The sequence below is a fragment of the Balaenoptera physalus genome (genome assembly GCF_965194825.1).
Source record: "Balaenoptera physalus genome assembly, chromosome: 19".
NCBI classification, from domain to species: Eukaryota; Metazoa; Chordata; class Mammalia; order Artiodactyla; family Balaenopteridae; genus Balaenoptera; species Balaenoptera physalus.
In genome coordinates this window covers 49112936-49129443 of record NC_138900.1, presented here as the reverse complement: position 1 = coordinate 49129443, position 16508 = coordinate 49112936, and the positions used below count along the sequence as shown (strand labels likewise).

Here is a 16508-nt window from a genome sequence, read left to right as displayed (position 1 = left end):
TGGGCTGGGATGGTGAAATATGACAACAGGCTGGGATGGTGAAATATGACAACACAGGGCTGTAAGGCTACTAGCCAAGGCTACCCTACCCTACCTGGGCAAGGCTTAGGCTCTTTGGAGGCCTCTCAATGGGTCCAAGACAGGCCCAGGAAAGCGGGGAGGGGGGCTGTTCTTACTGACACTTTCAGAGAAAACGAGCTGACTCTAGCTCCCTCAGAGCCATGCAGCTCAAAGAAACATGGCTCCTCTGTGCATGCTCCTTTTGGGAACCTACCTAAAATTGAGAGATCTGTAGATTTTATTTATAACTTAGAGATGTGTGATCTTAGTTGTGATCTTCATGTCTCATTATTACAGCAATAGCTCTCCTTCCCTGCACAGCACCTGGGTCAGGGGAGCAAATAAGTGTCTAATCTTTCCACCTGCCTCTCTCTCTGACATGACCCTGAAGATGAAGAGAAGTACAATATGACATTAGGTTGACAGTCCTTTGCCCTCTACAGCTCTCTGGCAACATTAGCTACTTGTGCAACCTTGAGGTAGAGACATACCTAGAGCCACTTGCATTATCTTTTCCCATTGATGCCTAATCAATCAGGATTAAAGAAAAGATTGATCCTCAGTCTGAAATACAAGGTACTGACATGTAAAGTGGATGCTGAGCCCAAAGCTAACTTTCAGAAGCCACACCTCTGGTCTAGACTGCACCAGCCTTCTCTCTCATCTCTCTAGCTCCTCTCTGGTCCACTCCACATGGCCGGAGGTCAATCCACTCTTCTTATAGAGAAAGCTTCTCAAACACAAATCTATTGAATACTACCCATCTGCCTTCCCAATCTAACATATTTAGGGAGCTGTGCAACCTAGCTCCTCTGTATCTCCTCTCAGGCCCTCCATTCCCTGAATGAACCATGTTCCTTCCCATTTCATGGCCTTTGCTTATGCTATTTCTCTCTGCAGCTCTCCCCACTGCCTCTGCCCTCAGTCCTATGCTTTGCCTGGTGACCTCCTATCCAATTCTTCAGGTCTTGGTTGAAAGATCATTTCTTTAGGGGACATTTTCCTGATATCACACCTCCCTCCCAGGCTAGGACAGGTCCCCCAGTTATATACTGTCATGGCACCATGACCTACATCTTCCCTGCCCGGTGATCCCTCTGGGGGCCCCAGACTCTCCTACTCTGTACTCTTGGCCTAGGAGGCTCTGCACCCCCTCTACCTGGTACCATTGTACTCATTCTGCCAAGCTTCCACTCAAACAAGTCCTCACTGATGCCTTCTCCAATTCTCCAGAGTAGGAATTACCTACTCTCTGTCTGTCTTTCCAGGATCTCTCTAGGCTTTTATTTAGGCCTGTTTGGTACCAATGGCAAGCTTTGAGCTCCATCACACAACTAAACTGTTGGCTGCTCCAGGAAGACACCGGACCTTGTCACCTTTTCACTATGGTGGGAGAAAACCCAAAACACGTTTGATGAACTGATCAATAGAGGTTCTCCAAAATTTCTGCTAACACAAAACATACCTGGCCATGGATGTTCTTTTTAAACTTCCTACTACACAGTTTCAACTGACACTTGGGAAAAATGTCTAGTGTTATTTTCTTTTTGACATTTTCAGCCAAACGTTTCTATGTGATATGATGCCTAGGACTAAGTGCCAACTATTTATGTGGTCAGAAGGAAAGAACGACTTGATGGGAGGAGATAAAAAGAAATAAAAAGGACCAACATAGTATAATTAAAATAAGATTTTTTTCTTAATCTTGAGAGTGAATACCACCATACTAGTGGCAATAACACTGAGAGCCCCCTGGGGCTGAGAGGGAAGCTGCAAAGAAGGTGTGCAGTGCTAGCTCCATAGACTAGGCTCTGGGACAGAGTCTGAAACACTCTGTATTAGATACTGACCCGTATCACGTGCCACTGGTGAGGAGGAAGACAGCGTGCTTTTCCCAAAGGGCGATGATCTCCCCAAATGATGACTCTTCTCAGGAGGCAGGAGTGCTTTCCCAGAATAACCTTTTTGCTCTTTAGTCAGCTGCTGCAGCAGATACTCATTAGTTACCACCAGGGATCTGAGGCATGGGGAAAAAAGACAGTCATGAAGTCATAAAAGCAAAGTAGTTGCCATTCTGACCTGAAATGTTTGCTAAAGATAAATGTAAAAAATAAATAAATAAATAAATAAAAATAAAAAAATAAATGTAAAATGAAGTAACATCTTTAAATAGAAAGAACTGCCTGATTTATGAGTTGGTTATTTTAAAAGCAGGCGGACAGTTTATTTATTCATTGCAGTTCTGTTTATGTTCCAGACTGACTGTAGCAATAACATAGTTCACATTTTATATAGTGATTGTTCTGTTCTTTCCAAAGCACTTTCATGATGAAGTAAGTAGACGCACTGGGAGACTGGCACCTGACCAGGCCTCCAATTTCTATCCCCAAATCTTAATTTCTACTTCTTCTAATCTGTCCTGCCTCTGCAATTAAACTAATGGTGCTAGTCATGACTGTATTCTTGGACTCTGTATTACCATGTAATGTTGGAAGCTATCAGAGACTGCCCCTCCCCGCCAAAAAAGATGCATGCACAATGTTATTCACTGCAGCACTATCTGCAACAACAAGATACTGTAATGTCCATCAGTAGAGGACTAATTAAATACACACACAGTGGAGTCCTATGCATGTATAAAAAGGAGTGAGAACTAACTCTATACACCACTGTGAAATGATTTCTAGATAAAATGTTAAAGCAACATTATGCCTCTTTTTATATAATAGAGGGAGAATACAAATACACACCCACACCTGCAATGGAAGGCTGGTGGGAAGGAAGGAAAGGATAGAGGAGACAGATAAGGAAGGTAGATTTGTCTGAATTTATCTGATTTTGTGGATCTGACTTTGGGACCATGTAAGTTTTACATTAATTATACACAAGATTAAATCAAAATAATAAAAATATTCCCTATGAATCAAACAAAATGAAATGAATTGAACCTGTATATTGAATTGATGGTTTAACAACACACAGAAGAATTATTTCAAGTTACTCTAAAATATAGCATCACTAAAGATATATATCTTAATGTTCTCAAAGTGTGGTCCCCAGGCCAGAAGCAAGAGCATCACCTGGAAACTTACTAGAAATGCAAATTCTCAGTTCCCAACCCAGATCTGCTGAATCAGAAACTGGTATGTTCTGGAAAGCAGTATTTTGATCCCTGAGCAAACTGGCCTGGATACAGGTGGTTTGCACACAGAATAGAGTTAATTTGAAAAGTATATAGATAGTAACTTGCCAAGTAAAACAAAGGAGATAAAGGAAAGTAAATATCTGCTTCCAGAAGTCAGCTAGATGGACCCAGTCCTACCTCTGACTTTCGTGGAGAAGGGCCACTGTCTCCTCCAGCTTTTTCAGCTGGGCAAGCTCCTGGTTCAGGCAAGCCACCTGCATGTTCAGCTGTTGGTTTTTGCGCAGAAGATCATCTACAAAGGTTACAGTAGCCAGGGGTGAGAGGATTCCAAGCGGCTAGTCTTTGAGCAGAGCTTGAGTGATCAGGGAGACATCTTGAAGAGTTGGGGGCCCCACTGCACCTACCTCCACACTCCATTCACCATTCCCTCCCTTGGAGACAGCAGATATAGTGGCAAGAATACAGGGTTTCACAACAGACATATCTGAATTAAAATTCAACCACTTAATCTTGCACGTTAGTTCATTTTTGTGAGTTTCACTACAGCTAGTAACCCTGCCGGGTAGCACTGTTATGAGGAGTCAGTGAGACATCTGTGCTCACATAGCATAGGCAGATAACAAATATTTGGTCTCCTTGTATTATCCATTTTAGTTCATGGAATGTATGTCCTTCACTCTGTACGAAATATGTGAAAACATCTAGAACTGTGTCAGGCACATGACAATAGCTCAATGAGTGCTTCCAGAAACTGGCTTTGTGGCCAAGGCATTCATATCTAGCTTTCCAAATATGTTGCCGCTGCCTGCAATAATAAGGTAGGTAAAAGCACAGGAACTCTGGTCCTAAGCAAGTCAGTCTTCTAGAACAGTACTTAAACTTTAATATGCTTACAAATCACCTGGGGATCTTTTTAGAAAACAGATTCTGATTCAGTAGGTCTGAGGTGAGGCCAGATTTTCTATATGTCTAACAAGCTCCCAGGTGATGCTAATGTTGTGATGTGTGGCTCACATTTTGAGTAGCAAGGTTCTGGAAGGTGGAAATCAGGGCTGCAACAGCTGTATTTATCACCAGTAATCCAAAATAGAGAACTGGTCTCATGGCTGATTGAAAATAGGTATCTAGGGCTTCCCTGGTGGCGCAGTGGTTAAGAATCCGCCTGTCAATGCAGGGAACACGGGTTCGAGCCCTGGTCTGGGAAGATCCCACATGCCGCGGAGCAACTAAGCCCGTGCGCCACAACTACTGAGCCTGTGCTCTAGAGCCTGCGAGCCACAACTACTGAAGCCCGCGTGCCTAGAGCCCATGCTCTGCAACATGAGAAGCCACTGCAATGATAAGTCTGCACACCACAACGAAGAGTAGCCCCTGTTCGCCACAACTAGAGAAAAGCCCGCGTGCAGCAACGGACACCCAATGCAGCCAAAAATAAATAAAATAAATAAATTTATTAAAAAAAAAGAAAATAGGTATCTAGTGAATAAACACCTATTTATTTTCAGTGCAGGTAAGTGGAGAATGATGTCTTGATTATTCAGGCTTATGAATATCAGATAGTGATGAGATTCAACTCTGGAAATTCAATGCTGATTTCCAAATCAAATTCCTCATTCAAATCCAAATACCCATAATGTTTGTTTGTGGGTGCTGAGCTAGAAGCTTAAAGTCGAGGTAGACTTTATCTACCTAAACTATACTAATAATAAAGTAGTACAAATCAAGAATTCAATGGGATATTATTTTTCACTTATCATAATGGCAAAAAAATATAATACCCAGTGCTGGCAAGGGTGAAATGAAAAGGCATTCAAATACATACTTACTGCCGATATGAGTGTAAACTGAAACCATCTTTCTTGGGAATGATTTGGCAATGTGTAACAAAAACCTAAAAAATGTCCACAACTTTTGACCCACTAATTCTACTTCTGGGAATGTCTGCTAGGAAAATAGTCTAACATGTAAACAAAGATTTATATACACAGATATTAATAGCTGCATTATTTATCACAGCATAAATATTAGGACTCTCAGCTCCATCAGAAGAGAAGAAAGAGAATCTTAGAGAAGCATTTTCACTCTAGGATCTTTTCTTCTATTTCAGGTCTTTCGAATGTTTGGAAATTCTTAGAATTAGAATTATTTTTAATATAAAAATGGCAGCTTTATTTATAATAGCTAACATTAAAAACAACTATATAGAGGACTGAATAGAGAAATATGGTATATTCATGTAACATTATAGGAAATGCCTGTGCTATTAAATTAATAACATTAGGTTGTAGAAATCAGATTGCCTAGGGTAGAGAGTAGCGGGAACTGAGTGCACAAGGGTCAAACTTTCTAGAGTACAGAAGTGTTCTGTATTTTGATGGAGATGGAGTTAAATGAATATATATATATATATATATATATATATATCTGTCAAAACTCATCAAACTTAAAATGTGTGTATTTTGTTGTACGTAAATTAGTTTTTAAAAATCAAGACACAAATTTTAATTCTGAGTTAAATATATGTATAGGCATATGGTGAAAGAAAATATACCAAAAACACTAATTGTAGTTATTTCTGGGTAGTGAGATTATATTTTCCTTATATTTTTCAAACTTTCTGTAAAGAACAAGATCTTCTGCTATAATCAGAAAAAACAAGTGTCTTTCTCAAAAATAATGACAATACTAACACATTTGTAAATGCTTTACACTGATAAAAGAGTAAACTCTTTTACTCTGGTAACTCAAGTCACCTGCATTACAACTCTGAGGCTAGATGGTTGTTTCCATTTAGGAAGCCATGTGAGCTCTGGATGACGAAGCTTATTAAACGGGCCATCTATAAACAAACGGTTGTCTTGGGATGCACCACACATTGCTTTCCTGAACTTACCATAAGTGTGGGACTGGTGCCCACTCACAATTGAGGTGGTAGCACCTTCCTCCAATTGCTGGATTTTTTCTGACAAAATGAGGTTTTCCTCCAGCACTCTGACCAGTTTTTGCTTCAAACTTTCCTTTAGATTAGAAAACAAAATACAAACACATTAAGAATCTGAAATTCTGAGGAGTGCTTTTAGAAAACTGAAACAATCTTTCCTCTGTTTAGTGATAAACTGAATGGAGGTCAGCATCTCTCTTTCTCACTAGAATTTTAATTCATTGGTAAGCATAGCTCAAGTGCAGCAAACAAATTTATCACATGCAATTGCAATCTTTCCTGTGAGTTATCCACTACTCTCGCAGAACAAGTGGTTGTTTTGACAAGTGGCCAGCATCTGAGTCACCTATCTAAAGTTTCTAGAAACTAAACTTGATGCCTGAAAATCCTCTAATGTTAAGAAAAGGGGGGAAAAAAAGCCTAAGAATATGAGTTCCTTCTTTCCCTCCCAGAGCCAGCAGCCTAACACTCTAGGAATGGCCCCTGGTTTAGGGCTCTCCATCAGAAGGGAGGAAAGATAATCCCAGAGACATCTAACTTCCCTCATCTGAATCAAACCATAACCTTCAAGAACATGGTCCTAAATGTTTTTTTTCTTTTTCCATTTCAAGTCTTTCCTTAGAATTTTTGGATTAGGGCTAGGATTAGGGAGTCATCCCTGCAAAATCTCCAAGCTGTCCCTGCAAGTTTTGTGTTCCAGATATGCACAGACTGACTTTTCTATATTTCAGTTCAGAAACATCTAGGTGCTCATGGTGATGACGTTCTTTATGGCACAGACCTGTTCTAGTCTTGCTGCCCCATCCTTTTCTAGTAAAGGAAGAGTAGGAAAAGAAGACGAGAGCAGAATACCATGTCATTAGGGACCAGCTGCCCCGTCTCCTTCAGTTTCATCTCCCTCTTGTGGAAGGCTTTTGATGTATCTTCAGGATGTGAGCGACACCACTGCTGAGAAGGAGCAGGGACTACCAAAGTCAGAAGCAGATCTCGGGCAGGACCTGCCAAAAATTCAGGTTGGGCACACAGGCCAATCTTAAAAGCTAAAGCACAGAATTCCTAGTCAATAACTACCAGCTCTGTAGGACAAATAGGGTAATCTAATATCTCCTTTTTTCAAGAATTTAGTAAGTGGCTGTAAGAGATGTTTCATGACGGAGATAAAAAATTATGGGCTTCCCTGGTGGCACAGTGGTTAAGAATCCACCTGCCAATGCAGGGGACAAGGGTTCAAGCCTTGGTCCGGGAAGTTCCCACATGCCGTGGAGCAGCGAAGCCCGTGCGCCACAACTACTGAGCCTGCGCTCTAGAGCCTGCGAGCCACAACTACTGAAGCCCACGTGCCTAGAGCCCGTGCTCTGCAACAAAAGAAGCCACCGCAATGAGAAGCCCATGCACCGCAACGAAGAGTAGCCCCCGCAACTAGAGAAAGAGTAGCCCCCGCAACTAGAGAAAGAGTAGCCTCACCGCACCTAGAGAAAGCCTGCGCACAGCAACGAAGACCCAGCGCAGCCAAAAATAAATAAATAAAAGAAATTTAAAAAAAAAAAGAAAAAAAGAAAAGTTAAACCCAAACAACTTTAAAGTTTCTAGTTCTTACTTAAACTTTTACCACCACCAACAGCTCCTTGAATTCTTCTTCCATTAAACAACAAATAAACACATGGGGACAATATTTGCAAAACCGTTTTCCCCCAATTTCCTAAAAAAGAAGCCCTAAAAAAGAGTCCACGTCATCTAGTCATTGGAGTTTTTTGAATCATATTTTTCGAATCGAATATTTCAACAGGCATCTCAGAACTCTAATGATCAAACCCAATTTCTGTTGTATTTATTGTTGGCACTTTCCCAAGGATCATAAAATCCTTTTGTAATCATTAACATGACCATGCTCTATTTTATATCTCATCACTCAAAGACTGTCAAGAAAAAGTTACAGGAGGAACAAGACAATTGGTACACGAGGGAAGGGTGCTGATAAAAACAAACAGGGAAGGGAATTCCCTAGAGGTCCAGTGGTTAGGACTCGGTGCTTTCACTGCTGTGGGCCCGGGGTTCAATCCCTGGTAGGGGAACTAAGATCCTGCAAGCTGCTCTGTGCAGCCAAAAACAAACAAACAAGCAAGCAAACAAACAAACAACAGGTTAGAAGAAGATTATAAGAAAAATGCAGGTTTGTCAATCACTGTGTGGCTGAGAAATTTTGGTAAGTGATCATGAGAACAATTTTCCCTGCAAGTTAAGGGGACTGAGTGGCTTTTATCAGAACATAGAGCAGAAACACAAAGCAGAAGCAAGGTCTGAGCCTTTCTCCAGGAACTGAGAATGCACTCACTTACCCAGAAACTTCTTGTTGAGGAGGAGGGAGCCGGAACCGTTCCAGTGCTTATCCACAAGCTCCAGGAGCTGTCTGAGGACAGTGGCCACATGGGATGTTCTGGCAGAGATCGGGGGACTGTGGTTTCCTGGCAAACCATGCAAACTGCCCAGGTCACTAGAGAGAGGCTCAAGAAAAAAAACAAAAAACCCAACCATTTGTCATTCTAACACAACAAGGGAAGTAAAAATCCAGACATTTAAAGTGTTAACATTAAAAAAAGAAAAAAGAAAAAAAGAAAGTTGGTTTCATCTTTCAGTTTGGATTTGAATAGAATATTAATGTCCAAGGCAAATACAATAATATATACAAGGATAATTTCAAAGGTAACAGTATCTTCTATCATAATTTTCTGTAGAGATTTTCAGAAGAAAACAAAAAATGTTTTAACACCTATGTCTATGGCTCAATGTATTATGTTATGTAATATGGAAAGATTAAACTGCAGAACATTTTTTAAGGTATTATATATCATAAAATAAAATGGGGAGTAATTTAATAAAAGTTATAACTCATAAGCTTATATTTAGTATATTAATATATAATAAACATAAATATCTTATAACATTTTAAATGTTATGTTAAATGTTATTGTTGGACCCAGTACTAAAGATACTTTTTATTCAGTAAGAATCTTATGTATATAGATGTATAGGTAGAGCTGTCCAATGAAACTCCCAATTGTTTATTCATTCAGATATGATGTATATGTCTATTTATTTAGTCATGTCTGAATGAATAAAAAACAATTGGGAATTTTACTGGACAGATCAATCTACAAATCTTTTCTGTAGGGTCTCAAGGGACTTCAAGAAAGCTGTTATATATTAAAAACAGCCAAATTATTTCTCAATCTTTGGCTCTTTTGATATTAAAAATATAGATGATTAATTAGATAATGCTGTCATATATGACAACTGTGAAGCAGAACACCAGACAGTGATACCTATGACTTGAGTCACACAGGTGGCCTATGATTAATAAGGAAAAGCATTACAAATGGGATAAACATTTATTCAACAGATCTGTACTGAACACTGATCATGTGCATGGAGAGTTCTACATAAGGACTGTGAACATATGAAGAAGTAAAAGATGAGGTCCTTAAGAAGTTAACAGCCTGATTAGGAAGAAAAGTCAGAGAAAAACTGGTTACACTACAAGCCCACTTTAGAGGATCTTTGTCAAAAATGGATATTTACTGTCATTGGTTTTTCATGTATTGGTAATTCTGTGTGCGCATCATGGAACAACTTAGAAACACATACATGCCTTTACGTATTTTCTTTCATTTATCACAATGCGGTGAGAGCGGGGGATAATTTTTTTTATGAACTTTGGAATAATTTTGTTCCTTTTAATTTTCAGCAAATTAAAAGCTGAAACTTCTTAAATGCTCTTCTGATTTATACCTTTCTAGAAACTGAACAATGTATTTCTTTTATATTTATATTCAAACAGCTCTTTTACAACTTTTCATATAAAGAAATATAGTATCTAACAGGAAAAAAGAAATGGGAATTTTTAAGATAGTCCAGAAAAGTGCATTGAGATTTTAATTGCTGTTTTAACAATCCTATCACATGAAATAGAGGTGAAAAAATCTCCTAGAACACGTCTTATTAATATAGCACCCAAATATCCTAAGTGTTGCTGTACCTTCGCCCCAAATACATTAACACCAGTGCTCTTGTCTGGAAAAATAGGCATCAGTGGCTGAAAATGGAAAACAAAAAAGGACCAAAAAGTCAAAAAAGTATTACAAGACTGCCCCCTTTGGTGCACAAAAATTACAACCACCTCCAAAGTTTTGAAAACTGAATAGAAAGTATTTAAAGGGTAAAAAAAACAACCAACGAAACAACAATAAAACCCCCTTATAAACCCATGTCAATGTGCAAAAAGATTTCCATCAACTGAAAAATAAGTGACTAGAAATAGTTGTTTTTGACCAAATCCCCTGCTTTCTCACAAGGCAGTAAATGATTAAATGACAAATGATTCGTATGACAAAGATTATGGGTTCAAGGAAAGAGAATGCCCCAAGAGCTATAATTCTTTTAACTAATGAGAAGAAAACTTCATGATGGAAGTAGGGCCTGGAGAAAAATTAATATTCAAACAGATGAGAGGAGAGAAGAAGGCATTCTCCATGGAGGGATGTATGCAACGGCAGCAACAAAACTTAGTTACTAAGTAAGAACAACACTAACTATCATACTACAATTTTATGGAATGAATTATATTGTATATGTGGGAATGGTTCTTGATTTGTTGTTCATTCTCTGAACCAACTCTCAGCTAAAAATCTCTTGGATAATCTAATTCATCTTGGAAAAAAATTGGAATAATTTAAATTTCTAGACAGGAAAGCAATGCTTTTAGAAGAAATATCCCAAGCAAGTTAGTGATTTGTGGCCAAAGCAAATGTGTAAACACGATAAGATTATAAACATCAATGCTACGGAGATCACTCTTCAGCCAACCCTGAGCCCCTGGAAACTTCTGCGTTCCTTCCTGTGGTAAACTCTGTCTACCACTTCTTATTATCAAAGTACTTCTCCACCATGTTTATGCTTTGGAAGTAGATTAGGGACCCTGCTCCCTGTGACAGAAATGAGGAAATGCTGCAGAAGGGGAATGACTTTCCCAAGGGCAAAAGAATCACAGGCTTTGGCCTGGCAGTATTACCTACTGGCCTCTGAAAATCCCTTTGAATTTCTACCACTTTTCATCCGAACCACCACCACCAAAACAGAATCCCATTCTGCTCTTGGACCTGATGTGCTTTTGCACGAGCACAAACAAGCCAACACTTGCCTCGCTGCCTGTAGCATCTCTGAAACCATGTTTTGGATTCAGGGTGTCAAGGATATTTTCTTTCCGTTTGAATCCTCTTCTCAATGGGCTTAATGACCCCTTGGTCAAACTCTCTCTGTTTTCTGAAGTCCCAGTAGGCAACAGCAGTGTCCGCAGAGAGTCTCCCAGGATGGTGTTGTTTGGGAAAGAACCATGTACTGGTGTTAAATCGCCGAGGCTGGTGGATAATTTTTGCTCTACATTCACCAGCAGAGCAGGGTCGCTGTTGAAATGGGTTGTGGCATACAGATCTGTGAAGGAAACAGGCCAGGAGATGAACCTGCTCTTCAACTCTCTCATGTCTTACTTCCATCCTTACCCTGTCTGGAGTCCAAGGGTCATAATGATCTCTCCCTAGTATATACCCTCAACTCTCTGGACCCTTTCTCTCTCCCTCCACCTGACAAAACCCCAACTCTGGTTAAATCCAACTGTGCACATACTCCAAGCCTACAGCAGAGCAGTGGGAAGTGACTGGAAAACAACATATATCTCTTTCCAACATCTTCACTTTAAATTCATAACCACTATCTTAACTGGGCCCGGCTATCCTAATACATTACTCTAATCAATTTACTCTTCTATTCTTTTTTTTTTAATTTTTATTTTATATTGGAGTATAGTTGATTAACAATGTTGTATTGGTTTCAGGTGTACAGCAAAATGATTCAGTTTTACATATACATGTATCTACTCTTTTTCAAATTCTTTTCCCATTTTTTAAAATGTTTATTTATTTATTTATTTGGCTGTGCTGGGTCTTAGTTGCAGCATGCAGGATCTTTAGTTGCGGCATGTGGGATCTAGTTCCCTGACCAGGGATCGAACCTGGGCCCCGTGCATTGGGAGCAAGGAGTCTTAGCCACTGTACCACCAGGGAAGTCCTACTCTTCTATTCTTTGAGATCACTATTTCACAACTCTCTTCTCCTCAAACTTCCAACACCTTCTCCCCCCTCCTCACTCTCAGTTGCTGATCTCTTTACTTCTCTGAGCAAAAGAGAGGCAATCTAAGAAAACATCTATGTGATCTAACCACTAAATCTACCAATTCCACCTGTATTTGTGTCTATAATTTCCCTCCCTTCCTTCTTGTAATAGATGAACTGTCTGTGCTTCTATCCAAGGCCAACCTCTCCACTGGTGGACTGGATTCCATCTCCTCTTGACCACTCCCCAATTTTTTTTCTTGTAATTGTCGCTTTTCTCTCCTGCATCATCAATTTTCCCTCTACTGGATCATTTCCACCATGATCTCCTTGATTCCATCCCCCTTCCAGCTACATTTCCATGTCTTTGCTCCCCTTCACTGCAAAACTCCTTGAAGGGGTCATATATATTCAGTAACTCTATCGCTTCTCCTTTGATTCTTTCTTGAACTCACCTCAACAAGGCTTTTATTAACAACGCATCTCCTGAAGCTGCTCACTAATGCTTTGCCAAATACCATGATCATTTCTCAGTCCCAGAAGTGTTAAAGACATCTATTAAGGACATCTGACACTGTATTTATCACTCCCTCCTTCTTGAAACATATTCTTCACTTGGCTTCCTGGATACCACTCTCTCTTGGCTTTTTGTTTTTCTCCTACCTTAGTAGCTGCCTCTTTCTTGCTCTCCATGATGGTTTCTCTTCATCTACGAGATTTCTAATTGTTGGAGGACTCAGATTAGTCCTCAGATATCTTTTCTATCTATATTCACTCTCTTGGGGCGATCTCATCTAGTCTGTTTTAATGCCATCCACACACTTAATTCCCAGCCCCACCTTCTTCCCTGAACTCCAGACTAATATGTCTACTTATCAAATTGGCATCTCTGAGAAGTTTTAATAGGCACCTCAAACTTAAGCTGACTAAGACCAACTCTTGATATCTATCCTAAAACCTGTTCCTCACACTGTTTTCCATCTGAGTAAAATGGTAACTTCATTCTTCCAGTTATTCAGAATTGAAACCTGGGAGTTATCCTTGACCTTCTTTCTCTCACACTTCATCCTCAATCCACCAACAAATCATGGAGTGTTATCTTCAGAACATATTCGGAATCTATTTCTCACCACCTACACTGCTATCTCTCTAGTTCAAGCTACCAACATCTCTTATCCAGATTCTAATCTGTTAATTTTAAAAACTTCTATCCTTGCTCCCCATTGTCTATTCTCAACTCAGCAGCCAGAGTAATTCTTAAGTTAGATCATGTCACTCCTCTGCTACAAACTCTCCAACAGCTTCTGATCTCACCCAGAATAAATGTCTGGCTATCTGACTTCATCTATACTCTTTACCTAGCTCACTCTGCAGCAGCAGCCCTGGCCTCCTCATTGTTCCTTGAACATGCCAAGCATGTTCCAGCCTCAGGAACTTTGCACTTACTATTTCCACTGTCTAAAATTTCTCCCCCCAGTTATCCACATGGCTCACACTCTTACTTCATTCAAGTCTCTACTTTTATGGTATCTCACCTGAGAAGCTTACCCTGACCATTCTATCTAAAACATCACCTCCTCCATATTACTCTTTAATACCCTTATGTTACTTTTCTTCACAACACTTATCATAACCTGACATATATTTAAAACTTGTTTATCATCTGTCTTACCCTCTTTAAAATAGAAATTCCATGAAAGTAGGGACCTTTTTTATTATGTCAAAATATACATGGAATTTTATTTTTGTTTGCTACTTTATCTGCAGATAGAATAGTATCTGGCACATAGTAGGTATTCAATACATTTTGTTGAATAAATAAATAACTGAAGAGTGGTCTCTTACCCTTAAACTAGCTTTTTCTGAAAAAGTAACTCAGAATAGAAGTGACTGTGGCCAGAGAAGACTAGATGTAACTAGAAATATGTCCCAGGATGCTATCAATATTTAACTAAAATAACATATAGTTATGAAGTCTGCATTTCTATAAATTTTCTATATATTTTCTCTAATATATCTATCATGTTAAACTCATACCCTGCAGATTTCTCAAGGCTCTATGGACCACTGGTGACTTTATTTATTTATTTATTTATTTTCAGCTTGCAGGATCTTAGTTCCCCAACCAGGGATTGAACCCACGCCCTAGGCAGTGAAAGTGCAGAGTCCTAACCACTGGACCGCCAGGGAATTCCCCAATCTAAGAAATATTAATTCCAAAATTTCCAGTTATACCACAATCTTCAGGCCTATGAAAGAGGTCTATAAACTAACAGGAAGCTATTACCTGAACTAAGCTTCAAAAGCCTTCCGGTGCTGGAGTCAGGGTTTGACAGAGAAGTCAGTAAGTCTCCGCAGGAATGGGATGTGGTGGCCTTCATGTTATTTGAAGGTTTTGTGCTATATTCTCGGTAGTTCCTGCTTCTCTGAGGCCTTTTACCAAGACTTCCATGCAGGGATGGATTTTGAGAATAATGACTATCATAATTTTCTAGACCAGCATCTGAAGGTAACTGATAGGGATGACTCTGTCTAGAATCACCCACATCCAGGTGTTTACCCAATGAGGCGTCATGGGTAAGCTGATAAGTATCAGGTTTTAGTATCAAGTCATTTTCTGGAGAAGAACCTGAAGACTTGTTGTCCAAAAAAGATATTCGGTACCCTTCTCTAGCCATTTTCTCTGGGGTTCGAACTGTGGATTGATGAGGCGAGTAGCGTCTGAATTCTAACCATCACCAAGGGGGGAAAAAAAAACAAAAGACAATGAGAATTCTTCTTAGGGTATCCCTGTTCACTGGATATACCTCTGTCTACCAAAAAAAAGTTCTCAGGAAGAGATGGTTTATAATTTTTATAAATGGTAGCATAAAGTGATAAAAGGATTCCTACATGGAAAAACAAAACATGTTGGACATTGTGTAGACAGTAAAGAATCTGTAACATTCTGGAGATAAATTTCATGTCAACATAATCCTGTAGGAATTTCCTTCTAAAACTGTAGTGTCAGAGTTTTCTATATACGATTTCTACTATTTTGGTGCACCCCCACATGACAAAAGTTGTGATCTTAGGTATTCAGACAATAGTTGGTAGGTCTATGATTTCATAGACTCGTCACAATAAAGCTAAACTCACTCCTACCCCCAACCTCTACCCAGAGGATCTAGGTTCACACATAGGGAACCACTATCCTAAGCCAATTAAATGGCAGGAAATGCAAAACCTATGAAAATCCCTAATCCAGCTATAAAGTATTTCTCTCAGACAGGTGTATCTGTCATCTCCAAAAAGCCTCAGAGTAGGGCAAGTAGAGCATCAGACAAAAAGAGAAGTCTTTGTGCTCCTTGGGGCTTTCAGAAATTCATACGCTTGAAGGCCTTCCTGAGTTAGTCACATTAACTTTTAAAAAGTGGAACCAAGTACCTTCTATCTCTACAGAACCTTTAAGAATATCAACATTTTTACCAAGGGCCAGTCTATACAGTAGGGGAAAGATTATAGAACAATATCTTTATGTAAGAAAAAGAATCTAAGAACAAGTAATGAGATTAGATAATTCAGACTATCCCTCCTGTTGAAGATATTTAAAAAGTGGGATGATATATGTTCTTAAAAGCATCAAAGAGCTAATAAACTAGTGAGGAATTTCTAGGCCAAAATCTAGAAAACAGCAAGAACTCATATAGGTGAGTCTAGCACTTAAAGTGACTTTTACCCTAAGGAGCTTTAGGGTGAAAGGTACAGAAGTCCAAGTTCAGGATCCATCCAAGGTAAGGAGTACGAGAAACCACCCCCTCACCCACTCCCCACATTAAGATGGAATCCTAATCAGGATACAATCTTCAAAGTAAAGGTAAACTGGAAATAAACCAGCCCTTGTACACTGGTAATCCAGGTTTGCATCATTTGGGTGGTCCAGGGAACCTCAAGCCTTGAGCCTGGATTAAGGTGATCCCAGGCTGATAGTGTCCCAGGCAACTGGTAGAAGCAAATGAAAATCTGATCTGGAAAAGATATCTTCATGTAAGACTTTAAATCATTCCTACAAATAGTTTTTAAAGTACAATAGCCAGCAAGTAGCCAAAACAAACAAACAAAAAAGGAAATAAGACAACACAAGTGAGAATGAGTAGAAAAACCAGACAACATGCACAAAAATTTGAATTAATAGATGCAGCCTATAAGATGGCTATTTTTA

General features: G+C 39.4%; 1 protein-coding gene across 7 annotated transcripts in view; it reads right to left on the bottom strand.

Annotated features, from left to right (window-relative positions):
- Positions 1–1735: 1735 nt before the first annotated feature.
- LRRC36 (leucine rich repeat containing 36) overlaps positions 1736–16508 on the bottom strand; it is a 49124-nt gene continuing 34351 nt past the window's right edge. For 3 of the 7 annotated variants that reach the window (XM_082439640.1, XM_082439636.1, XM_082439635.1), the window contains 8 exons: positions 14595–15035; positions 11341–11630; positions 10180–10236; positions 8483–8648; positions 6999–7186; positions 6099–6222; positions 3383–3497; positions 1736–2077 (listed from right to left, as the gene is read on the bottom strand). In XM_082439640.1, the coding sequence (XP_082295766.1) occupies positions 1852–2077; positions 3383–3497; positions 6099–6222; positions 6999–7186; positions 8483–8648; positions 10180–10236; positions 11341–11630; positions 14595–15035 (1607 nt within the window). In that variant the 3' untranslated portion in view covers positions 1736–1851. The remainder of the gene's footprint in view (positions 2078–3382; positions 3498–6098; positions 6223–6998; positions 7187–8482; positions 8649–10179; positions 10237–11340; positions 11631–14594; positions 15036–16508) is intronic. The other 4 variants (XM_082439641.1, XM_082439639.1, XM_082439637.1 and 1 more) reach the window with 3 other exon arrangements.